The sequence below is a fragment of the Melozone crissalis genome, unplaced genomic scaffold (genome assembly GCF_028551555.1).
Source record: "Melozone crissalis strain CALT ecotype California unplaced genomic scaffold, PUWL_Pcris_2 ptg000042l_1, whole genome shotgun sequence".
Taxonomy (NCBI): Eukaryota; Metazoa; Chordata; class Aves; order Passeriformes; family Passerellidae; genus Melozone; species Melozone crissalis.
Window position 1 is genome coordinate 16,192,617 of NW_026535820.1, and position 27,864 is coordinate 16,220,480.

The following is a 27,864-nucleotide window of genomic DNA, read 5'->3' on the forward strand; positions in this document are numbered from 1 at the left end:
TAAATAAACCCATGTTCATTTATCAGATGAACACAGCACTTTTAGGATGTTGTATTGTTGCTCAATTTAATATTTAATTGCTTTCTAATTTTCAGAAATAAATCAATATCTCAGACATTATTATCAGTCTTTAAGGTTTTGTTTCACTGTGGAAAGGTGAAACTGCATAGTTCAAGGGGATTTGAGGCCTGAGGAGAATGATGATAGCTTATGGAGCTTTTCTTCTCCAAGTCATCTTTTCACTGTCTTACAGATCCAGAATTACTGAAGGAGTTATCAGCTGAAGTCATCTTAATGTCCAGTGTCTGTACTCAGACTAGCCCTCTCTAGCACTGAATCACTGTTGCTAAAACATATCTGTTTCTTCTGAAGGGAAGGAAACAAAAGTGTTGGTTTGTTTAAAAGAAAAGCCCGTCTGAAAAGCTGCAGATCTTCAGCTCTGAAAAATAGAGACCCAGTTTTTAAGGGTTGTTGAAAAAGCTGACAGATCCACTGCTGAGGATTCATAGGAGTGCCACTGAAATACAGAGTACATCTCTCCCAGTGCTGGGGGGGATGGGGATAATTTTGTTTGGAATATGGCTGCAATGCCTGATGGTGGTAACGTGCAGCTTCCAGTGGTAGCCAGGCCAAGTCCCTGTGAATAGTAACAGATAGTTATACTTGCAAAAGAACTAATTCTTCTACAGACAAAAAAGACTGGAGTCCAAGTTTTGGGTTTTTTCTTAACCTTTTTCTGGAAAGTTAATATTACCAAAGGAGTGTGGAGTGGAGGGTGCTTTTTTCCATCTCACAGTACCTTTTACTGCTTGTCACATCTCACATTTTATACATATGTAGCTTGCTTGCCTTACACCCCGTCCATGATTGCCTGCTGTGGTGTGGGACTTCACTTTCTGGCATCACAGTATTGCTGGTCTCTTCAGAAAGTCCAAATGCTGAACATGGCTGATTATCTGGCTGCTCTTGGCATTAGAAAGTTCTGGAACTCAAGCAGCCTACATCAGGAGACTGCCTTCCTAAATCCTGGAAAGGGCTCATGTGTATAAATTCTTGCCTTGTTCTTCTCTGTCCTGTTCATGGAACTACATGCATTGATATTAAATAATGAATATATAAATAAAAGTAAATGTTTCTGTGGTTGGAGCACAGGCCCTGGCAGCCAAGGTGCTTTCCAGGGGGAGGGGAGGGGGACACTCAAAAGACCTAATTGCATAGTAGTGGTATTTCTTAGTCCTGGTTAGCTGTAAAATTCAGTGGTTTTAGCTGTAAAATTCAGTGTTTTCCCTGTTCTCTTCTTTCCAACTTCTTAAGCACTTTTTTTTTTTTTTTTTTTTTTTTTTTTATTTAATGATCCCCAGGTCCTTCCCAGAGTGGTCCAGGGCCTCAGTATCCCAATTATCCACAGGGACAAGGACAACAGTATGGGGGATACAGACCCACGCAGCCCGGGCCACCACAGCCACCACAGCAGAGGCCTTACGGATATGACCAGGTATTCTTCTGTTTGATGAGAAAGTTGTGATTCTTACACACTCATTTAATAATCTTAGATTCTGGACACTTAAACTAAGGAATTTTAGGACATGGTCTTTCAGGTATGTACATACAATTCTCATGGAGTTTATTTCTTGGTGAGTTACCAAGAATCATTTGTATGGAATTGTGATTAGTCATTCTCTCCCGAGTTTGCTAAATTTTAAATCAATTTGGCAAAGTGAGGCCTTCCCAGCAGTGTTTTTGGATGTTAGAAATTAAGGTGATGTGTTTCATAGCCTTATGGTGAATGACTAATATGAAAGATGAGGTTTCTAAATCTCATGGTGGATCATTTTTCATTACTTCTTTGCAATAGAAATGGTTGAATTTATTTTCCACTAACACAAATCCTAATCATAATCTTCCTCTTCAGTTGCAAAAGCACCTGAGGCGTGCAGCTGACGTCTTTCAGCTGCAGAGCTTATGGGGAGACATGAACTTGTTTTTGCACAGATTTTCTCTGAGCAGTATAAGGGGGCAGTGAACATGGGAAGGAAGTGACCTGAAAATCAACTGCTTCATTCCTATCACTGCTAAGTCAAGATTAAAACAAGCAAACAATTACCACCAAAACATGGGGTTGGAGTTGTAGTGAAGGGCTCATGTAAAAAAGCTGTCTTAAAATTAAAGGATGAAACAGGTTTTGTCTCTGTAAAAGGTACTAACTTGTAAAAATCCAAACTTTTCACTATGAATCATTCAGAAACGTCATTAAAATGTACACTGTTACTTTCCTTGGTATAAATAATGTTAATATTAACTAAATTATAAATTTGAGGTTCTAATGTTTAAATAAAATCCTGTTATGTTAGTAGAAGATCAGTTGAACTTTCAAGAAAAACTACTCTGAGGAAGTAAGAATTGCCCAGAATTTTGAAGAACAGTTGGCTTTCTTTCTAGAGAAATTAGAAAAGACAAGGAAGAAGGAACAAACTCTCTGTGTGGTAGTTTGGAGATGCAGTTACTTTTAATTATTCAATAGATAAAATGTTTATGCACTGAACCAGTAGCTTCCTCTGAAAACAATAAGCTACAGGAGAATTCTTTGCTTGTGGCCAGTATAGAGTCAAGGAAACTTAATCACAGTTGCTGAGTTTTTTCCAGCTTTCCTTGCAGCAGAGGTGGATAACCCTCTCTGTAGAGAGGCTGTGCTCCTCCAGTTTGTGCACTTGTAAGTTCCACTGGGAAATTCAATTATAGAAGACCTCTCTTTCATACTGGCCATTCCCATAGGAATTGTGCTGCTTAAATTCTCATCTGGCAGCTGTTGTGAAACTATTCTTTGTGACTGATTGTTATATTATAATGGAACATAACTGACATTGCAACATAAAACTAGAATGTAAAACACTACCTTGTTGTGGTAGTACTTTACATGGAACGGTGGCAGGATCAGTTTGGAGCATGCTCATTTCCTAGCACAGTACACTTCTTTCTGCAAGCCTTGAACCCTGTGGTGAAGGATCATGGTAAGTTTACAGCGTTGATGCTTTCACCTCTGTCCACCTCTGCAGTACATGACATTCTGTCAAAAGAAATAGAGAATATCAATAAGGGTGATAATTCTGTGTATCAGATCTGTGGAATAATTGCCTCCTGTAGGATATGTGGACTTGGGTTGTTAGTGTTCACCAGGATGTGCCTTGGTTTTGAAATAGATGTAATGCTTGATAGAGTAATAGTTTTAGGTACCTTTGTGTCATGGTTACTTTCATAAATTGCTTTGAATTTTGGTGACCTTGAATTTTTGAAATAATTTTCAAAGTTTAGGTGGGAAATAATCCCCATCTTTTTTTTTTTTTTTTTTTATGATGTTCTACTAATTTCACAGCAGCCTATTGAATATAAAGGTATACTCTTTTGATCAAATCAGACTCCTAGCCTTAAATTCATATCTTTGGTCTTACTTCTGCATTAAAGCACAAAGTGTTTTTAGTGAGATGAAACTACACTAGTTACTCATATCAGTATATCATTTACTTGTATTAGTTTCCATCTTTTAATATCACAGTTTATTTGGATGGTCTTCCAATTACAGCTTTAAATGCAGGAAAATATGCCTTGTTGTCTAATTATGTATTTTGAATTTTTTTAGGGTCAATATGGAAATTACCAACAGTGAAAAAGTACTCACATTCCGGTAGGCAAAGTCTATTAGCAGCCATATTTTCTCCTCAGCACTGTGGACATCTTCCCGAGATGAGAACCTCCCATTCCATCTAGATTTTGGAAAAATCTTGTGGCTGTTTTATGGTATACAGTCTTTATGGGTTAATTGTTAAAGACTGTAGATTCTCAGAAGCTAGTTTCACATCTCTACTCTAGATGGCAATATTGGACAGAAAATCTGTGTCATAACAATTTGCAGTGAGTCGAGAACTGTATGTCAAATATACTGTTACAGACTGAGAGGTGCAAACAGCTTTGTATGTTTATGAAGGTTATGGGAATTTAATATTTTTTCCACAGATTTTTTTTGTAGGGGGAAAGGGGAAATGCACACTTTTTACAGCAGCAATATTTTGTATATTATGTTTTACATGTGATGAATATGCAAGACAGTACACTACTCGCTGAGCAGGATAACAAATCTACTGTTAAAATGGGTAGGGCATGGTAAATGCTTGATTGTATTAGTCTCGAAATGGTGTACAATAAAGATAACAGTGAAAAGATGGAGAGCATTCTATGTCACTGATGGGTTCACGTACAAAGATTGAGAATCCCAGTTATCTAAATGGGAACATAATTAAGGACAGTGTAATACAGTCTTGTGCAAAGATAAATTTTTTAAGCTTTCCAATTTTTCTGAGTGAAGCGGTTTTGTAAAAATTGTTTCTAACATAGTTTGACAATTTTCTGCAACATTTTTTGGGTAACAAGATAAACGTTTGGGTTTTATTTCTCAAGTGTTTTGTCAGAGCTTTGCATAAGCAAGCTGTAATCCTTCTTAATAATTGCAATAACAAAGAAAATGACAAGTGTTAATTTTACTTGGCTTGAATATGCAAAGAACTTGAAAAAGAATATGGAGAACAGGACTGTATTGTATAAGTGTATTTTAACCTTTAGTTGAATAATTTGTATGTATCAAAATAGCCTAGAGGACTTTGTAAAACCTATCTAAACTTTTGTCATGGTTTAGGAATGGTGTCCCCCAATTTTAGTCTTCCCGCTGACACACTCCAAGCCACGCCGCTTGCTTGCTCCCCACTCTCCCTCCCCTTCCCTTGTGGCAGGCTGGAGAGGAGAATCAGAGGCACAAAAGGGAAAGATCAGGGCTTGAGAGAACTGCAAACAGCAAAAGGAAGGGAAGGGCAGCAATGCCAGTGCCAGAGGGTGCAAGAAAGCGGTGAAGGCTTCACACGTGGTTGATTGCTCACCATGCAGAGCCGGGTTCCACCCCATGCTGCACTGCCTGGAAGGGTCCCCTGAAAATGAGGTGTCTCCTCCTGGCTACTGCAGAAATTAACCCTGTCCTGGCCGGAACCGGGACAGCTTTCCTAACTGGGAGTTAATGACATTAGAAAAGGGACATTTTTGTTTGTGCCCATTTTTCTTATTGGTTAACATGAGACCAAGGGGATGTTTTATAACATTAAGTATAAAACCTGTTGGTGAGGCAAATGCCAAATTTTGTTTGGAATTGCATTAATGCTTATAGTGTTGCATGTGAGAGAGGCAGCACCCTGATCAATAACAACAGTACACAAAAAAATTGGTTTTGAAATTGCCCTAAAACTGTGTATCAGATAAATAAATGGATATTCTATTCTGCAGAAATATATGCATTTAAGAATCCCTTGCAACTTTTATAAATGATAAAACCTAAAATTAACCCAGGAGTAAAATGATATTTTGTGTTTTTTCAGTTTGCAATCAATGTTCAGGGGGATAAAAAAACGACTCATGTTCATAGTGTGTGTGACATTATATATGGAAGACAAGATTTTCAATTTGTGCGTCCTTTTTAAAAGGAAAACAGTTTTCTTAAAGTCAATAGAAAATACGCATCAAGGTTTGAACAGATATGGCATGAGGAACATTATTATGAATTAAAATCTTGTAGGTTCTGTGCCAATTTTCCACCACTGTGTACTTCATTGCTATTTAAAACTGTACTCCATCAATTCTAACGGAAGAATAAATTATTTGTGATTTTAATTTTCTCATTTGTTTCTTTAAATTAGATCCCTATCACTCTGATGTCTCATCTGGAGACTCTGCTGTGGGTTTTGATTTTAAAGATGTTTGGCCAGAATAACCAGACCTTATTTGCAGTCTAGGACTTTATCAAAATTCTCTTGCCATAGCCAAGTTAATTAGAATTAACTGTTCAGTAATCAGCATGTTGTGTAGGTTGTTTGTTAAGAAATTCTTTCTCTGAAAATGAAGGTCCATGAGGCTATAATCAAGATGACTGAATTAGATAAATGAGTTGACGAGGCAAAAATGTGTTGAACCCAACCTGGTGTAGATACGTTATCTCATTTGAAATAGGCTCAACTGACATTAAGAAATAATTTGTCTTGCCAACCCATCTTCTGTTGTCTTATTCTCCTTTTTAATGGAAACTAAAATTGCAGTTTTAATAAGCAGAATTTCCTCCAGGGTTTCCCTCCTAGAGACTACTGCATTTGCAAGGTTTAATTGTTTTATAACAGTCCTGTTTCGTAAAACTTTTTAATTGGTGGTGACAAAAATTACCTTATTCCTCTGATACTATGCCAAAAGAACAACTTGAGAGGAGATAGCTCCACGCAGAAGAAGTTTTTCTAAAACTAAATATTAGAAAGGAACATGTGTTCCCTAAACAAAAGAAGAAGCAGAAGTGCATGACAGGACCAGGAGAAAATGGCAAGATACAAAGTTCATTTTAGTAAGTCTTCCTTATTAAATAAAATCCAGCCAACAGGAAACTAGAAAAAAAGGTGTTGCAACTGGTGTTTTACAGTCAGAATATAGAAAATAAGGGGGACTGACATAGCAAATTAAACACATGAGCAGAAATGATAAAAATGGTAAAAGAATAAAGAGGAGGGGTTAATGCATTCAGTGACTTCTGTTTATCATAGGGTTATGATTTTTGCCGTTGTATGTTTTCTGTATTCAGACTGTTTTATTCCCTTTTCTGCTCTGTGAATAACTTGCAGAAGGGAGAAGCTGGCTCCTTGTTTCAGTTGAAATTGACTTCACAATGTTGGCCATAAGAACGCAAATGTGCTGCTTTGTAGGCAGGCTAAATGTATCATTTTGCAAAAGACACACTTCCATTTTCATACCTAAATTACTCTAAAATGTGTAAAGTAATAGATTTTTTGAGAAATTGCAGCTGATTAAAGAGGGGCAAGGACCTCAGTGCAAAAATACTGTTGTATTTCTACAGTTTTCACCACAGAGGATGCTAAAAGACTACAATGTGATAAAAAAAACCCAGATTTTCGATTTAAAAAAAGAATACTTAAGTTTACAAAATTAAGAGAAACTGTTACTTGAGCAAGTCTAGATGGAGTTCTGCCAGAAGCCCTGAAGAAGTTCAAAAAGAAAGTAGCAGGCTTTCCCTACAGGAACAACAATTGCTGTATCATAAAACAGAAGCATAAGAGTGAAATCCTGTGAAATGAAGCCAAACAAACCTTCTGAGATGAATAGATACCTGGATAAAGTAGTAAGTTAAAAAACCCCAACAACCTAAGCTAAATATGTTCATTTAAAAAAAAATATTCAAAACAATGAAAGCTGACCCTCAGTCTGGTAGAGTTATAGTAACAACTCATAGTACACTCTGATGGAATTGATCTTTATGTTCACAATGCCTGAAGTTCTCTGAGAAGCTGCCATCATAAAAATGAAGCATGGAGTAAGGCCTGTGAAGCACTAGGAATGGGATAAGACAGCAAAAGGGGTATAGGAATAAATGCTAAGGATCAAAAGTAATAGAGATTGATAGTAAGTTGCTCTAGAGCTCGCTAGGGATCACTGAATAACACTTAAAAATAAACTTGAGAAAAGAATGTGTATTTCAACAGCAACAAGAGGTGGAAGTGATGCTACTTAGGTTATGCATAACTTAAACTAGAAATGCAATGGGATGTACATAGCGGAAGTTAAGAAATCACTGATGTTTATAAATACAGTACTGGGTGAGATAATGCCTTTTTACTCATACCCAGCTATTTAGCTGTCAGGAGTAGTCCAGCAGCTAATACAGTAAAAGTTCTGTTCAGTGGTGTCAGGAGTCACAGGGCTACCAAAATACTCGAAAAGTTGTGCTGTGGAATGCTTAACAAAGTGCTCTAATACTGATAAGAATTCTTTTCAGTTCAGCATTGTTCAACCTTCTCTCTCCCATATCAAAAAGATAGTTCATGTAAAAGGTAAGTGGGTAACAAATGGCCAAGGACAAATACAGTGTATTTGGGGTCATTTCAAATGTCAGAATGTGTAAACCAGCAGTAAATAACAGATAGTGTAATTTTTGTAAGGATACAGACAACATGACCAAAATTAAAAGCAGCACATTTGAAATTGATGAATGCTTCTTATGGCATGCAGAACTGCAGACTCAATCCCATGGGTTTAGTAGGATTAAAAAGTGAATCGGATAGATGTACAGTAATGTAAAATTGGTTAGGTTGGAAGAGACCTTTAGGACCAGTGAGTGCAACCATTAGGGCAGCACAGCCAAGTCTACCAGCGCCCATGTCCCCAAGTACCACGTCTGTTAAATACCTGCAGGAATGCCAACTCCATCACTGCACTGGGCAGCCTGTTCCGACACTTGACAGCCCTTTTGAAAGAGAAGCTTTTTCCAAATACCGAATCTAAACCTCCCTATGTGTATTTTAGTGAGTTGGTGAGGGGAGAACAGGACTCTTGTCCTACCAGCTGTTATTTGAAGAAAAGCTTGACCCCCGCTTTGCTGCAACCTCATTTCACACGAACAATTAAATTAGGGCAGATGAAAAGCTTAATTTGAAAGAATGTTAAAACCTCATGTTCCACAACTTTGTGCAATAAGCAGTGTTCCAGAGTGTAGAACTTTGTTGGTGCCTTGACAGTAAATGTTGGGAGTATATTTTGATTTTTTTTTTTTTTACAATTGTCACATTTGGAATGTCACTCTGCAAAACCTGGGAGTAGGCAGCACTAGCAGAAGACTTGGTGTATGTTCCAGTATCAAACTGGAGCTGAACTGAGGTGGCAATGTCCTATTCAGAAAGCTAATTTTTTGCTATGGTGAAATATATCTCCAAAATAATGTGAATAGTGAAATACTTACATTTCAGTCTTGCAAGATTCTGGCTGGGTACTTTCACTGAACTCTCTTAAGCTTCCCATGACACAATTTTTCAGGAAAATTCTGACTAATCCAGCAGAATGTCTGTTTTTCCCTGCTTGAGATCTAATGATTTTACAAGAGATTTTTCTGTTTTCCATAGATAAAGTGTTCTAATTTTCTCTTAACTATTCACATATTGGTCTTAGGAAATGAAGGTAGTTTTGGTATGTCAGTGGCTTCACAGAGGTACGCTTGGGGTTTTTGGTGGGAAGAGCTGTGTGGCTGGAAAGGAACCTGCTAGAATAGCCAGACCTAATAGTCTGTGAACTCTTCAGGGCACTGTGTTATTTTCACTTGCCTTGGCACTTTTTAAACAAATGATGTAGGTGAATTGCCATATAAATGCTTTTGCATTTTGGTTCATAATTTTCATTTAATCTCACAGTTAATTTTACACAGCATAAATTCTAATCACCTACTGCAGTTGGTGTTGCCAGAAGTGCGCTGGCATCTTGACACAGGTTCATTACAGATACTTTTATAGAAAAATACCATTTGTGAGGGCAGGCTTGGTAGAAACACAGATTTTGTTTTTATGAAATTAAGTTCCATCAGTTGTACTTCCTGATGCTTTTAGCAAATTTCAAGTCAAGAAGTTTTGGTCTCCGGTATTAAGTTGCCACATTGACATTTTTGTACATGTAGCTTTTCTCAGCCCAGAGCCTTTAGACTTTCTTTCCACAGGGCTACAATGTAAACAAGTGCTCCAGTTCTTAGAGTTTCTTTCTAAATGCTAATTATGGCCTTACTTGTTAAGGTAGTTTTTTGGCAAGTTGATGCAGTGTCAGTCTCAAAGGTTAATGATCAGAATCTCTGTCTTTTTTTTTTTTTTTCACCCCAGCAAGGATGCAGATTATTTAAGAGCTAGCTCTTAAATTTGGGCACCTAGATATAAGTGTATCTATCTGCTCACAACACTGTTTCCAGCTTGGCAAAAATATTTGCCTTCTATCCTGGAATGCCTTCTTAGCTTACTGGTGTGTAAAAAGGGTTCTGCCTATAAACACCAGAGTTTCTGATTTCATAAGCACAGAGATCCAGCCCATCTGAGTATGACGAAGTATTTGCTAGAGTGACCCTGGCTTAGGATTTATTTCCTGCTTCAGTGTCCATGTAGGCTCAGGAAAAGTGCATTTGGCAAACTTGAGGCAGCATGAAGGTTTCTGTTGTATCCCCCAGCATTTTTGGTTGATGGCAAGAGGTTGGTTTTAGGACCAAAATAGATATGTGGTGAGTACGAGGGTATCTGTCACAGCTACAAGCACCTTGTGTGCATGCAAACATGTCTAATGGAGCCTGTGTTCATTGGTGCTTGTTACAGCTGCTGCTGTAAAGGCAGCACCGATACTCTATAGCCTCAGAAGCTTAGTTCTAAGTTGCCCGTGTTATTTGCCCATCAGTTTCACATTGCTTCATGTTTTCTGCCTGTCTGGCTGCAAAAAAGGAAGGCAGAAAAGCAGGAGTCTTATGTGAGAATCTGCTGATGAGGAACATGAGACTAATTGATTTGACTGCTTCAGTAGTTCTTTGACTGTTTAGAAATTTGGAGTTTAAAATGTGGCAGGCCTGAGATCTGTGGGCCAAGCATGATAGAGGTGACCGGCTGTCCAGGATTTCTTGATGCTGTGCCCCATTGTCACTGTTTGAGTGACCACTGACAGCAGCTGCTCACTTGGCGCTTGGCTGCACGTCCAGCTTGTATCAGCTGCTTGGTAAGAGTGAACTCGTGGGTCAAAGCACCTTTTGGGCTGCCTGCTTATCACTGAGAGTTGTTGCAGGAGGATGCTGGAGTGTGCTGTGGTGCTGGTGAGTGTGTGGTTGTGTCCTTGCAAGAGGCTGATCCAATCACTCAGTAACTTGTAGGCTACCCCACGTTCTGGCATCAGTAGTGCAGACAGTTTGTATATAAAGATGAATATTAAGAAGTTCTCTCCTTTGCTGCTGTTTCTCATACAGCACTGGGACCATGTTGGCCCTCTGTTTGTTGTTGTAAGCCACAACAGCTTACCTTTTGACCATACTCATCTTCTAGAAGGGTAACAGGCAAGACTCTCCTGGATGTCTGATAAGGATGCAAAGGCAGAATTGCTGCTGGAGATACTGTGAGATATCTGTGACATGGTGTGTGTTTTGAGAGTGCTTTCTCCATTGCTGTGAGTGGGCTCTGAGCCCAAGAGATAGCCATGGATTAGTGAACTTACGTTATATTTGGAAGCAGGGCCTTTGGGTAAAGACCTCTATAGTGAACTGCTCCCTGAGTTTCTAAAAGATCACAGCATCTCCCAAGCACCAGTGCATGTGAGGGAGAGGGTGCCCAAGAGGTTTGATTCTCTTGCTCACTCACTGATGACTTAGGAGTGAAAAAGTCTACTGCAAGGAAGATGGACAACAAACTCTGCTTTGGCAAATTTTGCCTGAAAAAATCTGTAAAGTTGTATGGAACCTATCCCAGCACTGAGTACTCCATTTTTACCGCTGTGAGCACCTGTGACTCCATCAACAAGAGGAGTTTGCTACTCCTTTCATATGAAGACTCCTGGATTTTCACAGATGCACTGACTGACCTCACTGGCCCAAACTGGAACACCTTTCTTTTCACCATCTTCTGCACAAATAGATATTGATAGTTCTATTTATTTATTTACAGGTTTCGAACATTAACATACACACATCCTTTTTTACAATTGAAGAGAGGAGATGCTTTATCAGTGAATAAGGTATTTCTCTGAGGCATGGAAGATTTACCAGTTGGGAATGTATGACAACAAGTTGGAAAAGACCAAATGCAGCCATCATGGTGAGATTTTACCCTAGGAAACTCTAATGGGGGAAAAAACAGTAAAGAAATTCAGAAGAGCTGGCAAGTCCTTAAAGAAGATTACACTATGGTAGGTGTACAAACTATCCCGATGTGGAGGATCAAGAGCTCATCAGTGCCTTCAAACAAAGGAGCACTGAAGGCTCTCATTGTTAGGAATTGGCTTAAAATAACAGTAGAACACATTGAAATAAAATCAAGGCAAGTAACAAACAGAACTATAATTATTGAGAGATACTGGTAAAAAAAAAAAAGAAGAGCTAATCCATTACTTCTCAGAGAACAAAAGCTGTAGACAGTGTTGCTGAAGAGGATTCAAGCTTAGGACATTGTTCCTAGACTTAGGTGGGAATGATCAGTTACACAAATACCAGATTAGGAGAAATTCATTAGGTACATAGAATTTTACTATTGTTGCATGAAGATTGCTAGCTCTATTCTAGTATCAAGGAACTAGTAAAATAACAGCAATAATAGCAATAGAGTTCAGATTTGTTATCTTATCAGGCCAATTTATGACAGAAGGAAAGACAGTGGGCACATTAGAGGTAGGATCTTGGTGGGGATAATTATCCCCAAATGACTACTGGCATGAGGTGAGTATGGAAGGATGATGGTGGGGGCATCTCAGAGGGGAATAACATCTATTGATCATATTTATCAAACACAGTGAGCTGACCACAAGATCCATAATAGTATATTGGCTCATTATAGTACAAAACATATATTAGTTCTAACATAGATTACACCTTTACTTTCAATCCCCACCAGCGCTGAGGGAGTAATGAACTTCCAGCAAAGGAGAGAGATGGGGAGAGAGTAAATAAATGGTCTTGCAGAGAACCTGCCAGCTGCCACATCCCATGGAAATGGATGCTGGGAAACCAGCAGATAAAACCCATTTTGAACATCAGTTGCTGCTGTTATTCAGTTGCACTCTTCTTTTCAACTTCAGAAAGCATCCTTTAATTTTAAACTTTGCTGACACTAATTTGTAATGTTATGATTCAGTGCATCCTGTTCTCCTGAGCGATTTTCAACCTTATTAAACTTTATTCCAAGTTTCCTAACTGGTGCTAAGAAATTGTGATTTTTGGGCAGGTGAGAAACCAAGGTCTTTACTAAATGGGCTGTTCTTGGGCACCATCTTAAAATCAAAGAATAGCTTGGGTTGGAAGGAATCCTAAAGGTCATATAGTTCCACCCCCCTGCCACAGGCAGGCGCACCTTCCATTAGATCAGGCTGCTCAAACCATCTTCTGTAGTTTTTTTCTCTGATACTAAGAACATAGTGCTGTTCAGGATACCCTTCCATCATCCTCTTCAGCTGGAGATGAGCTGGAGCTGGCCCAGCTGGAGCTGCAGACCGTGCCTGTGCTAGCAAAGGAGGCTGAATTACCATCATGAGCAGAGTTCCCATTCCCTGAATACCCTGGCTTTGAGTTGGGAGGAAGAGGAGTTAAAGAAGATCTTGTATGCTTCCTCCTTCTTTTCAGGAAGAAGCAAGTGTGCAGAGCAGGTGAGTGCTGAGTGCGGGGGGAACTGCACTTCCAAGAGTGGGGAACACTGGAGTGGCACTGCCAATCCCCTGCAAAACACAGAGCTCAGGAGAAACTGGGCTTCAAAACTCCTTAATTGACCCATTCCTGTTTTGGACCATGCTGGTTGATGTGTGCACAAAAGCAAGTACTGCTTCTGAGGTGTGCTGATAAAATGCATTTGTACCACCTATGGATGCTCCTTGTCCAGTAAGCACAGGGATTTGGGAGCAATGGAGGTAGGATGCACTGGGAAACGACAATCCTAGTGTGCCTATTTTGGGCACTTGCTGCCACATCTGAGACCATGGGAGCAAAACAACTATTTGCATGTTACCTCCAATCTCACACTCTTAAGACTCTTCAGAATCCCCTTAAAGGTTTCTGAACAGAATCCTAAAGGCTGCAGCTCTCCTCAGCAGCTGTAGCTCTACCAAGTTATGAAGACCTAGCTCTTTACTTTCAACATCCCATCCTGGCAAATCATGGAAGCTTTGTAGCAAAAGTTAAGTACTTCAAACCCTGCCAGTTAGAGCTCAGTCCTCATTCCCACATAAACACAACCATTTTGCAAACATGATCTGATATTAATTACCCCCCTGGCACCAAAAGTCAGGATTTCCTGATGCAGCCCGCTAATGTAAAATGCATTAGTGAAAATGCTGGCTCCAAGGGGTTAGGTTCTCTAAATAAACATAGCAAAGTTCTTTTTTATTTGCAACTCCCAGGCTATTCTGAAAGACTGATTTCTCCAACAAGAAAAAAAAAAGACTAAAATCATCCTTGGGTTTTTAATAGGTTATAAATGCCTTTTTTCTATTCAGTTGCAGGAACTGAATGTCAAGTTGTAGATCAATGAAATCTGAGTCTTTGCCTTAGAATGAAGTTTGTCCAAGCTCCTTTCTACAGTTTTGTGCTTTGTGTTGTGTCTTTCAGCAGATAGCTGAGTACCAGCAGGGCAGGACTGCAATGCTGACTTTTGGGCTAAGGTGACAACGCTAACATTTGTAGATAAAGAAGGTAAAATTGTGCAAGAGCTAGAGAAAGTTATTATGTAAAAAAATCTCAAAACTTAATTTCTGAGGCAGTGACTTAGAATTGTTTTTCTGCCACTGAAATTCAGAAGTAGGACTCAAACAAAGCCAGCTTGCAATGAATGAGAAATGTTCAGCTCTGTTAACAAAATATGGCTGTGAGGCCAGTGATTTCCATCTGAGAAATTGCCCGTGTCCTCATTGGCAGTACCAGCTTAAGGCACTGCCACCTTCTGCCAGTACTGCAGTGCCTTACCTTCACATTTGTGCCAGGCCTTGGACACAATCTGGAATTTCATCTGGCTTGAGCAGAAAAAAATGTTAAAAAACCTAAACCTAAACAAGAAGACAAATCTCTCAAGCTCTTGCCAGCAGTACTGTCCTGGGACACCTGACAGGCACAGAATGGCAAGAACAAGAGACAGCAGATGCAGAGGATAACCCAGACAGGACGGCCCAAAGCTGCCCATTGCTGAGCTGCTGCTGCTCCCCAGGTGCCAGCAGCAAACAGCTGGGGCTGGAGCCCTGTGCTCTGCAGGGCTGGAGCTGCCTGTCCTGCCTGCACAGAGCCTGACAGGCTGGGGCTGCCTGGGGAAGGTCCCAGCATGGGCAGGAGGGGAAAGGATCAGGGAGGGCTGTGCTTCGTGTCCAGAGAGGGTCTCCTGCCTGTCACTGGCCAAAGCTCCTCCAATGTCCCATATTGTAAAATTTCCACGCTGGCCAATAAAAGCATGCCTGAAATGAGTGTGGGAGATGCTACAGAAGTCATCATGCACCAGCAAGTCTGGGCACCTCTGCTTCTCTGGGCACTCCCCATCCTAATTTGTGTTCCAGCTTTTAGAAGGGTCTTTGGAAATTAGACCCAAGGTATCCATCCTTGCTCTGCTTCTGTTTGTACATCCTGTTCTTAGGGATGAAAGCAAGGAAGTGTGTTGAAGCCCTAGTCTACCTTCTCATGTGATGAAATGAGGCTGAAACAGTGGTGGGGATTTCAAGCCAGAAGCATATACAAATAGGTAGTACCATGTAACTGAATTGCTAAAAAAAAGGTCTGCTCAGTCCTCTTCCCATTTCAGAGCAACTAAAAATTTGTGCAGAGGTATGATAAGATCAGGTACCAACACAAGCATCTCATCCTCACCTGATTCAAAACACAAACACCTGTTTAACGTTACTCCACTGCAAATAAATTTGTATCTGAAATGCTGTTCAGCACCTGTAATAGAGTCTACTCAGATAATGGTTCCTTCATATTTATAAGAAAGGCTGAAATATTCTTGTATGTTGAAAGAAAATTCAATTACAATTTCAAAAGAATACTTGTCCAGGTCAAGTTTTGTTTGAATCATCTAACGAGGCACACTTAATCACTGGGAAATTGCAGCATTTTTGAGACCAATTTTCAAATGTTCATTTTGAGAGTAAGTTCATCTTTGTATTCAATACTTTCTCTTTACCATCTTGGCTATAAATTTAACTTTCTTGATTTCAGCTAAAACAAAACTCCTTTCTGTTTTGGTGGTCTAGCCTTGCATCTTTCTTTTCTTTCTTTTATCACATGCTAGAAAATGTTTTCCTTTTGTCCTCCATGCTTGTGGAGGGATGAGTAGAATGCCGGCTTCAGTCTACACCAAATTTTTTTAATAAAAAAAAAAAAGTTTGCTGTACAGATTTTCTTCCAGGGTCAGGATCTAGGGGAGGGGGTAGAGGATTCTAAAATTTCAAAACTAAGTACCTTTTTTCTACCCAGAGTTTTCAGAATTCATTCTTTGTCTTGCAGGTCCAAAAGGTTAAAAATAACAGTGCCTCCTGAGACTTCTCCCTGGGCTGTGCTCTTCCCTGGGATTCTGTGAGCTTTTTCCACCCAAACTGGGTCAGCCTCGTGCCTGATTTTAAAATCTCTGGGATCCAACGCTTTATAAAAATCAATGAGAACTTTCCCATTATATAATCCCAGCAGTCACATATGATACGCTCTTGCCCGATTCTGCTTAAGTTTGATTTTATATATTGAAATGATGATTATTAGTTTTAAAGAGCTGCGAGCTTCTCTTGAAAAATTATGGGGAAAATTCTTCATGTGTGGAGTCTTTTCTCTATCTCTTTTTGCAAACTCTTCCATTTTCAGGCAGGAAGACTACTGTTAAAATGAGAATGTTTCCTCATTGAACTTAGGAATTGACTTTTAAGCTAAAAGGTTGAGAAAGTACATTTTCTTATATTTGCTCTGACTGTGTTTGCAATCTCTTTTATGCTCTGAAAATGTAATTACAAGAAATATTGATGGAGTTTACAAATATCTCTACAAATCTGTTTCTCTAGACATTTTGATACCCAAGTTATTCCTGCAGCTAGCCTGCAAGGTCTGGGAAGAACTCAAGCAGCATTAAATGATATAGAGGGCTGTAAGCATCAGATCAATGAATAAACCAAAATAATTTCAGTATTTAAGTAAAATACCTCATTGTTTTTTCATTCTCTGCTTGGACAGACTCTTTGCTGTAATGTGTACAAAATATGTGACAAGTGTTTGACAGCTCACATGCTGCACCAGTGTCCATCATACCCACTTGTTGCTGTGCTCTGGCTTTCCTGGTAATATCCAGCTGTTTCTAGGCTTAGGCTGGGTATTGGAATAAGAATTTTTTTGATCTTTTATGCAGCACCTAGCACAGTGTCATCCTGATGCATGGCAGGAGCTAGAAGATGCTCCTGCAAAGCAAATTAACAGTGTCTTTGGGATTTGGAAATGACATGAAGAATTATTCAAGATCCGGCTCCAGAAAGTAAATCACCAAGTCAAACTGTTAATGATAGCTGTGACAGCAACGCATGGTTCGGAATTTTATTGGAAAGAATTTGACAAATGCTTTAGATAATGAACAAAGTAATAAAAAATCAATGTCTATTCCCAGATAATTTGTGAAAAGGAAAAGGAGTTTATTTATCAAATATATTGTTTCTGCAAATAGTTCACCTCATGATTTCAGAGGGGAAGTAGGTAGGAAGAGAAAATGAGCTTAGCAAAACAAACATTGGTTTATCTGTCAATATTCTCGTAAATGACAACGACAAAAGGGAAATACAGCTAATACGATATGGGAACAAAATAACTTCTAAAATGAAAATTTTGTTGTTACTCTTCTAAACCTCACCAGCTCCATAACAATGACAAATCCAAGAACCGCCTACTGCACTCTGCTATTGAACATGGGGCTGCAGGAGAGCCCTGGCTATGCTGCTCCAGTAGTGGTTCCCAACTCTCCCACTCTCTCAATCACTTTTTGGTGCCATATATTTCCTTTTACTCAGTTTGTCTGCAGCAAATGACTATTTGGGAAGCAAACAGACACATTTCTGTATTCCAGGGGAATAGCAGGCTGATTTACAGCAGATTTCCTTACGACTTTTTAAGGACAACATTAATATCATTTATTGTCAACCTAATCTTTCCCTTTGACAGAAACAACTGCAGAAGAAGGAAACTTCTTCTTGTGACTTTTACCTTAATTAGGAAGCCAGAGGTGCATGTCTGAAATTTATTTGGATGGAGCTGGGCAGGTTAGAAAACCCCAGGACATCTACCCCCAGCCCTAGCCAGGGTGCAGGCATGTCTGTGTGACTTCCACATCCCTTTGGCATTGAGTTTCATGGCAGATCCCCTCCTCACTTTCCAAGGTGTTCATTTCAGTCTGATGAATTCCTATGATGGTTTTGGGTGGGGTAGAGTTAATTTTCTTCACACTAGCTGGTAAGGGGTGATGGCTTGGGCTTGTGCTGTAAACAGTGCTGATAGTTCAGGGGTGTTTTAGCCCTTGCTGAGCTGTGCTTATGCAGAATTAAGGCTTTTTCTGCTCCTCACATCACCCCACCGGTGAGGAGGCTGAGGGTGCAGAAGGAGCTGGGAGGGGACACAGCCAGAAGGGCTGGCCCCAAGAGACCAGAGGGGTATCCCAGCCCGTATGGGATCATTCTGAGGAAAAAGAGCTGAAGGATGAGGCAGGAAGGGGGGGCATTCAGAGTGATGGAGTTTGTCTTCCCAAGTCACTGTTAGGTGTGACAGATCCCAGCTTTCCTGGAATGGTTGAACACCTGCCTGCCCCTGGGAAGTGGTGAATGAATTCCTTGTTATGCTTTGCTTTTGTGTGGCTTTTGCTTTACCTATTGAACTGCTTTTATCACAACTGATGAGTTTTCTTGCTTTTACTCTCCCAAATGTCTTCCCCCATCCCACAGGGAGAAATGAGCGAGGGGCTGTGTGGGGCTCAGTTGCCAGCTGGGGTTTGCAGGCAGAGGGGAACAGCTGCTCCAGAAAGGTACAATAACTTATTTTGTTCCCAACTGGAGTCATCATGACTTTTTATGGCTTATTTTTAGCCTGATCAGATGTGGGAGAGGAAATGGGTAACACCATAGCAGAGACCAGGATGAAAAGCAAAGACAGGGGAGTACAGAAAGCACAGCTGAGATCCATTCCCCTCCTGCCTGCAAAAACACAAGTTTATGACCTGAGAAAGCACAGCAGCCAAGTGTGTGTGTGTACATGTTGGGGGTTTGTGGGGTCCTGTCCGTGCCCATTTGCTCTCCCCTTGGAGCAGATGCTCCTCCTCAGCTCTGTGGGACAAAGAGGAACATGAAGTTTGAGGTTTGCCCTTTCAGGTCCCGTGTCCTCCCCAGGGAGGGCTGCTGGCGCTGCTCTCAGGGGGATGACAGCCCCCAAGCACAGCTTGGCTCTGCACCTGGGCAAATCCCACCACACAACCCACTGGGAAAGAGCAGCATGGGGAAATGATCTTCTGCTTGTGGAATGACACATGGGAAAGTGGAGCCCTCTAGGTGCTCCGGGGTCCTGGAGACCTGGCAGGTGAAAGGAGAGCCGTGGTCAGGCCTGCCAGCTGCTCACTGTGCTGCCCTCACATCCTGGCCTTCAGCACTGCTTGCTGCTCCCCTGGATGTCTCAGGAGCAATCCAAGAGCTGGCCTCTTCAGGGGCCACCCCTTAGTTCTCTGTGCTTTATTCCCAAAATCAGAATCTCATTAGGTTCTAGTGGGGGAAACACTGTCAACAGAAAAATGATTTTTCTCTGCCAAATATCAGGACCGTAAATAAGAATGCAACTGCCACTGGAGAATAAACAGAGTAAAATGAACCTCTCAGGAGGTCTCTTCTTTCCCATTAAAGCCCTAAAACCAGGCAACATGTATCTGGGAGTTTTATTTTCTTCCTTCCTTTCCATAATGCTCTCTTCCATTAGTAGCAATAACCTTTTAGAGATATGTTTTCCTTTCATGACTATCCATGACTACACAGAAATACAGGTAAGCATCGTCTGTCTCCTTGCAATGAGGAGGAAAATGTCTGCAATGCTTGCAATGAGGGAAAATTGTCATCTAAAGGAGACAGGTGACACTGAGCTTTCCAGCCTCAGCTCTACACTTGCTTGCACCACAGCAAATAACTTTCCAAGGGTCTTAGAGAGAGGGATGGAGCATTTCCACAGCTTAGTAAGAAATGGTTGCAAAATTCAACTCATTTTGGGATGTCAGGTGCATTTCTGCCACTATGCCCATTCAAAGTCAAGATATCCTAAATTGGGGATATGAGCAACAGTGCTTGGGGAGCAGACAGCAGGCACTGAATGCTGCTGTAATCAATGAAGGTTTATGCAATGAGTGGCTTTTAGTAGTATTTAAATCTCAGATGTCTGTGGAAAACATCAACTCGAGGAACTTTCTGTCCTCAGTAATTTAGATTGTGTTCATTGGAACTGAACACAGACCGTCGAGTACTCTCAAGTTCATTTAAAGCCCTTGCTAAGTTATGGCCTCAAATTCACATTTAAAGCACCAGGGAAGAAGAAGCCTGACTTTCCAACTGTGATTGTAAGTCCTAGTTTTAAAGGTAGCAATGAAATGCCCATGGAAGGGAACTGTGTATTATTGGTTTCAGACACACTCCTTGGCTTGGAGAAAAACAAAAGGAAAACGTGTGGAAAGTCATTACAGGAAGGATTGGTTTCAGTTTCTCAGGGTTACAGGAGTCTCACCCTGGCTGCTTTTGTTCTCCAGGAGGCTAAGTGCTTATCTTAAACATCAGCGAGGCTCTTCATCTGCAGCATCCACTCAGGCAATAGTAAAGATACAGTAAGTATCTTAAACCATGAAAAAATCAAACCCAAAAAAAACGCAGTCCTAATCTGCCCAGAAAGAAGACCTTTTCTTTTATCTGACCTGATCTCTGAAAATAACATTTGCAATACCATAATTTTTCCTTCTGAGAAGAAAGAAGGGAGCCTACAGGAAAGATGGAGAGAGACTGTTTAGAAGGGCCTGGAGTGGCAGGACGAGGGGGAATGGCTTGACACTGAGAGAGAGCAGGTGTTGATTAGGTGCTAGGAAGAAATTCTTTACATCATGGTGGTGATGGTGGTGAGGCACAGAAACAAGTTGTCCAGAGAAGCTGTGGATGCCCCATTCCTGGAAGTTTTTAAGGCCATGTTGAACAATGCTTGGAGCAACCTGGTCTAATGGAAGGTGTCCCTGCCCCATGGCAGGAGAGGTTGGAACAAGATGATCTCTAAGGTCCCTTCCAACTCAGGCCATCCTATGATTCTGTGGATTTCCTTCTACAGACTCCAGCTTGCCATCTGTGCTTTTCTTTCCTTTGCACAGTCTGAATTTACTTTTCCTGCGGATGGATGAGCACAAAGACCAAATAGCACAGTGCAGGGGAAGCTGGCAAGCCTCATCCTCCTGCTGGGTGAAGTACAACACTCACTGTACCTGATGGCAAGCTCCATGTTTGATAGATTTAGATGTGAAGTGCCAGTTGAAATGGTGGCACAGAGTTTCAAGCATCTATGACCTATGGGAAATCACTGAGTGCCAAAGTCTCTTTATGCTAAATCTCCTAGTCAGAGAAGTCTGGCCTTTCCATATAATTATAAAACTTGTAATTCTTTGTGCATTTTTAATTTTTTTAAAGTGTTTTCTATGCCAACAGCTGATGTGGAGGCCTAGCCCACAGCTGTTTGCACCTGCAGCAGCCCTTCATCTGAGCTTCACAGGCTCCTAGATCATCCACAGTGTCTGGTGCTGGCATAGGATGGTTTGGTACAGTCTGTCAGTCCATTTGGATGTCTTTCTGCTCTGTGTCTGACTGCCTGGACCACTCCTCAGCCTGGTGCCCTGGGTATGAGTGACCCACAGCACCCACACTGTGGCTCCCTGCAGCACATCCTGGTACTGGCTCCTCAAAGGGATTTTGCAGTTAAACTGCAAAGATCCCTTGGGAATGATGTTAGCCCTCTGCAGCATGAGCTGGCCCTTCCCAGAGCTCCACCTCCTCCACATCCCTGTGTTTCAGCTTTGGTTACACTGGGGTTTGAGTGCACAGGTAAAGTTGACAGAAGATACGGAACCCAAACAATCCTTACAAAGGCATCACAGAAACAAAACTCACCTCTTTGCAGGGAGGCTTTTGCCATCTTGCTTTGACCTGCCCTTACACTGGACCTCCTCTTGCTAGAGGATGCCTCCCCACCCCTAGGGCTGTAAACCTTGAGAGATCAAAAATCATGAGTTGGATTCCCTGAAGCAAATCAAAGTGAAAAGGCTGCAGTCTCAGATTATCAAAAAACAAACCAGCAAAATGTGCCTTTGTTTTCTTCAGCTGATCTCACCTGGTTTTGCATTGTTTGTGCATCAACTTTATTTAAACCCCAACGTTTAACACCTCCAGAAATTAACACCTCACCTTGCCTGCTCAAGTAGGGAATCTGCACATGCTGAAGACATGAAGGGAAATCCATATCATGCAGCAGTTTGGGCTTTCTTCTCTACCACAGCCTCGTCTCTCCCCTGCACTTGCTCCTGTGTAAGGGTTCTTGTACATGAAGATGGAGGTATTTTCTTTATACATCAACTGAGAAATTATTTTTCAATACATATTTATGTGAACCACAAACATATTTAAATGTAAAGTTGTCATTACAGTGTCAGCCATCTCTCTAACTGCTGGAAAACCCCTAACCCAAGCAGTGCTTTTTATAACTCAACACATTAATTATATTTAGCATCCTTAATTATCTCTTTTCCATAGTCGACTCTAATAAATTCCAAACATTTAAAAATAATTTTCAATAATGCTGCTTTCTTTGCATATTTTCAATCAACTGCACAAATATCTAAATTAGCTGGTGATTATACGACATTTAGTTTACTTTAAAAACTGGTAATTAATTGCCCAATGCAACATTTTCTTTTTTCGTTTCCATTGTCCCTCCCCCTCACAGCCCTGGGACTGGGATGGGCTCCAGGCTTTCCTTTGCCCACTGTCCCCCTGCTCTGGCTGCCTGGAATTAACAAGTGGGAATATAAATGATGAGCAGCAATATGTTTAAGACTCAGACATACACATGTATCAGCGTTTTTCACTTGCAAACACTGGCAGCAGTCATTCTAATTGACTAATTGACCAAAAGGTTGTTTTTTTAATTGAGAATTTTCACTACAAATGGCTTTGAAATTTTTGCAAAATTCTGTTTTAGAATTGTATTTAAATAAATTGTAATTTACCATAATTTCTTTATCTAAATATTGAAAAGGAATATATTTATTTGATTTCTGTTTATTTTGTTATTTCTCTTTGAAGATTGACCCTCTCCGATGTATTTTAACTTAAGAACCTTAGCAGATCAATATCTGTTTTATTAACAGTTCTTGCGATGCTCAAAAATTTTCAGTGAAATAAAATTCCTCCTAGTAGAAAACTATTGGGAAGAAGAATAGCATCCCACTTACATTAAAAGAATAAGTGATTTTATATGTCTGACCTTTGTTTTAGGTAATAAGCTGTTTTTTGTTGTGGATTTTTTGGTGGGAAGGAGACAGAGATTGCGGGGGGCAGAAGAATAAGAGGACTCGGAGTGTGCAGGGGAAACTTTTCAAACAAAAGGGGAGAGAACATCAGAAAGAAATGATAATATTCAGCTGATTTTCATTGATAACCTAATTTCTTCTGCTTTAGTGGTGCACTTAGCACAGCACAGCTGCATAAAGCATCCACAAATAAAGATTCCCCACAGAGAAAAGAGGTGATGCTACTGAGAGTCTTCAGAGAAATAAGACAATGGCATGAAGAAAGGAAAAAAAAATCAATGTAATTTCTTTCTAAAAGTAAGAATGAACAACTCATTCTGGAGAGTTTCACATTTGTTAGAGAGATCTCTTCCTGAATGATAATGAATAATATTGGGGTTTTATCTAGCGGACTTTCTGCAGCAATCTGCTCAGGCATGTTCCACCTTTCTACCTAGATATGCTGTATGTGCTTAATATATGGATTTCCTGATGGGACAGGGATGAGGAATTACAAGCTGAGTGTGATCTCTGATACATCCCGTTGTGTGCTGGGCAGGTGGGACCCTCATTGCCTGCTCACCTTTGTAAAACATTTGACAACTTTGGATGGAAAAGTAGTGCCTTCATTTGGAGATTGCTGTATGCTGGCTCTGTGGCAAAAAAAAAAAAAAAAAAGAAGAAAAAAAAAAGGTGATAATAAAACAGGGACTGAGTTTGCCCTTGGGGTAGTCAAAAGAAGATGAACATTTGAATATAGTTGAAGAAATATTTTCTGGCAGATCATCTCATGTGAAAGAAGGGAAGTGGAAGCAAAGAGGAAATATGTCTAGCAGGAACAGAAAAGAGATTTGTGTCTTGGGACTTTCTTTTCTGTGCTAGGACTTCTGTGATGCAGGTCTCTCCCTTCCTTCCATCCTTTAAATTGCTCCGTACTGGGAATTTCTTATTGTCATTGAAGACTCTCACAAGGATATGGCAGAGCAAACTCTCTCAAAAACTGAGAGGCCAGAAAGCGTCTAAGGCTCCAGTGAGTGGTGAACTTGGAGCAAGGCTGAAGAGAGCCAAGAGTCAGAGAATGAAGGATACTGAGCCTCACATGCAGGCAGATGAGGAAACAAGCAAAACCTCTCAAATACTATCTCGACATCTGTCTCCTGTGGCAGCAAAGAGGCAAAAAACAGCTTGGAAAAAATCTTGGCACAGAGGAAAATTAGGTACACATACTTTTAAGGAAGAGGATTAGGTAAACTGGTGATCAGAAAGAAAACACAGATCCTAGCATGAATGTGCAGAGTCATATTTCTACTGAAAGGACTGAGGGTGAAAGTAAAGGACCAGAATATCTACTCTAGAAATAAAAGTTATTATTCTCTGTGAACAAAACGTAAATATAGTGTCAAGAAATCCTTAAGCTTTTTCATTACCATGAGAAAAATAATAGCCCCATTTTACAGAGTGATAAACTGCTTGCCAATGGAAATGAGTTTCTTGCTGTCATCACGCAGTAGATCCAACTCGTACCTAGGCATGGATCGCACCAGGTCATTCACCTCTCAGTTTGTGTGTCAGCTAATATGAAAATACTAAAGCTACAAAGAAGGACTGCAGAATTTGCTCAGCAGAAGATGATTGCAAGGCACTCATGGCATCCTTCTCTAGCCAGTCCATGGAAACATCAATCTGTCCAAGCAAGGAGCCCCCAGATGCTGGCATGTGAAATCTTTATTCACAGTCTGCAAAAGACATTCTAAAATCTGTGATTGTATCCCAGGGTTACCTTGTTTTGTATGCCCTCTCGTGAAGGAAACTGTAGGTGCACCATCTTTTTGTGCTTCTCACACTGTGTGGCTACTAATGTCTGCACAGAGTGGGCAATGGTGGGAATATTACTTTCTGGGTCTTTCACTGTTTTCCTTGTGTTTTGAACTCATTCTAGGCTGTGTTAATGGCAAGATACAAGGCAGCAGAGACTTAGACCAGCTGACTACCTGTTCATGTAAGTGCATCTCCGCATGCTGCTTTTCCTCCCTCTGATTCCTATAAAGTGTTTTTTCCCTGAGGGATTATATTTTAAGTTGTGTTATAAAGCCAATGCACAATTCCCCAGCACCCGTGTTATTTGCACCGGATTGCAGCTGTAGAGAAAACTCAAAAGGTAGATGTGCAACTAAACAATTCAGACGAGACACAGACCACCACGAAATATATTATTGAATAAAATGATGTTTGATTTGTAGCTGTGAGACCAACCCCTTTTGACATTCAAGGGAGCACAGCTATGGGCTGTCTTGAAAGCCTCCACACATCGATAGTTTTTCTGTTGCTAGGAGGAAGGGTTTTGAAGTGGGAGGAGAAGCAGAGACCCTCCAGTCAACAGAAGGATCCTCATGTAAGGGTCAAGAGGGAGCAGAACATAGAGGGAGAAAAATATTCAGCTGACCATACTGTACTATTCTCTATTCACTTTTATACCTACACTTAATGATATGCTTTAAAGAGAAACCTCAGGAATGTCAGGAGTCTTTTTCTCATGGTGACATCCCATGTAGGCAGAATCTCTCGAGTTCTCCCTTTAAAATAGAAAGATGAATAAAGGCTGGCCTTGGAGAAATTTCCTCTGGATTTGAGCTTGTTGGTGTGTTGTTTACTCAAATGATTTATGGACTGGAGATTAGTGAAGTCATAGCAACACAGAAATTGCCAAGTGAAAATAAAAACAGCCCTGTGTATCCTTATTGAACATAATCAAGGAAGGAGCTGACAAACAAGGCTTTTTTCCCCCTGTTATGCAGAGACTTGGTATGAGACAAAGCTGATTTTCGCCTTTCAAAATTCTTTGAGCAGTGTCTGGCATTCTAATAACTGTCATGATAAATTTGAATTTCCCAAATAATGGGATATTTTTTTATCTTGCCATCCCTTGTATATAGCCGTCAAAGACTTATTTCCTTCTGCAGAAATTGCCATGTCCTTTCAGGAGGCAATGGCTGGGAAAAGACTCATTCCCAGCACTGCCAGACTCGCTCTCAAGTCACACATGGTGAAATTTGTCTTTCAGTAAAACCAGTGAAAAGCCATGGGTCTGAGCTGAGCTCATTTCCTGGAACCTCTGAAGACCACAGAGAGGACTTGTGCACCTCTGAGCAGGGGCAGCACCTTTTAGGGTCTGATGAAGGCATCTGGAGGACTGCAGAGGGACCCCACAGGAATACTTGCAGATAGGTCCAGGTCTTCCCCCTCCCCTTCTGAAGCCTCTCCTTTCTTTTCTAACAACGAAAGTGGGATGATTACTATCACTGAATGTGTTATGCATTCTGTAGCACATCAAAATGAGAGTGCTGCCTATCACTGAGGAAAAACAGAGCAGAATAAACTTTACCTGGTTACTCTCTTTGTGGGTTCAACCACTCTATATGACTCTTTTTCCTGCAGAAGAGGACTCCTTATTTTATTTTTTCTGTTTTTGCACAAAGTTATGTACAACAGGGGGACGTTTGTGGTGGCTGAACATTCCTGCTGCAATACAGTTGATAACTTGCTCCAGAGAGACCAAGCTTGAAATCTGACCTCAGAAGGTTTTTACCTTGGTGTGACAGGGAGATGGCACCTTGATGGCATCTTTCGACATGTCCATGAGTGGCCCTGTGAGAGACCAGCAAGGCTTTGGGATCACTTAGACTATAGCAGATTTATTCATTTGCTTGTATGCAAAGAGTGAGATTCCCTTTACTTAAATTCTGTTCAGACAAGGTAGGTGAGTAGAGAGGAATGAAGAGTGTGTATGGGCCTGGAAAGCAGAGGAAGAATAGATAATGGCATCTATGAAAGCTGCCAAACTCTAGCCTAGTGTGAGATCGGGGGAGACGTATGTCAGGACCAGTGAGAAAAGCAATTTGTTGAAGTGGCAATTTGGGTACAGAAAGATCAGTCTGAGAACGAAATGGAAAATGTACACCCATATCTTGCTGGTCCTTCTATATGTAGCTGAGTAAAAGCACATCACCTGAAAAGGGGAGAGGAAGGATAATACTTTTGACAAGTTCAGGGTCTACAAAGATTTCTTCAAGACAGACAAATGCTGTGGTACTTTGGGGGGACCATCAGACCTTCAAAGTCAAGAATCCTGTTGAAGGTTGCCTATAGGCTGTCAAGGACAAAACAGCGATCCTTGTGGGGCTGCACACAGTGGCTCACCAAGAAGATGGCAATCTGGCAGAGATGCAGATCTGCTGGTAGGAAGCAGAAGAGACTGAGCTCTATTCAGATGGGTCACCTTGCGTGTCTTAAAATCACCATCGCAGAGAGCGAGTAGGAGTGCTCTCCTCTGCTTTGCAAACCTCCACAGGAGCTAACAGGTCCTCTGATGTGAGGCTGTTGTGGCAGTGGACTGTCCCCGCTCTGATCAGTGCTGTCTCCTCCATGAGATGCAGCACTCCTGACCCCACTGCTGGGGTGGCAGCAGAACCCGATGGGCACCAGCTCCGTCCCAGACGGGTCACTGGGAGTTCATTTCCCACCACGCAGCATCGCCCCGTCTCACACTGCTTTGGTTGTTTTGGTCTCGCTGCCTCTCCGTAGGTGGAGCTCTGCCAGGAGGGCTCGGAGAAGTGACACTGCCTTCACCCAGCTCTCATTGTAACAAGAAAGAATAACATCTTCTTTACTCAGCGCTGATGCAGTGGAATCCTGCCAAACCCCTGGAAAGCCTCCAAATCAGCACATTTCTCCTTCC

At 41.0% G+C, this 27,864-nt stretch overlaps 1 protein-coding gene across 2 annotated transcripts in view; it reads left to right on the top strand.

Moving 5' to 3' along the window:
- SS18 (SS18 subunit of BAF chromatin remodeling complex) overlaps window positions 1–5,703 on the top strand; it is a 42,717-nt gene extending 37,014 nt beyond the window's left edge. For both annotated transcript variants that reach the window (XM_054285053.1, XM_054285054.1), the window contains 2 exons: window positions 1,362–1,495; window positions 3,635–5,703. In XM_054285053.1, coding sequence (XP_054141028.1) covers window positions 1,362–1,495; window positions 3,635–3,661 — 161 coding nt within the window. In that variant the 3' untranslated portion in view covers window positions 3,662–5,703. The remainder of the gene's footprint in view (window positions 1–1,361; window positions 1,496–3,634) is intronic.
- Window positions 5,704–27,864: the final 22,161 nt, after the last annotated feature.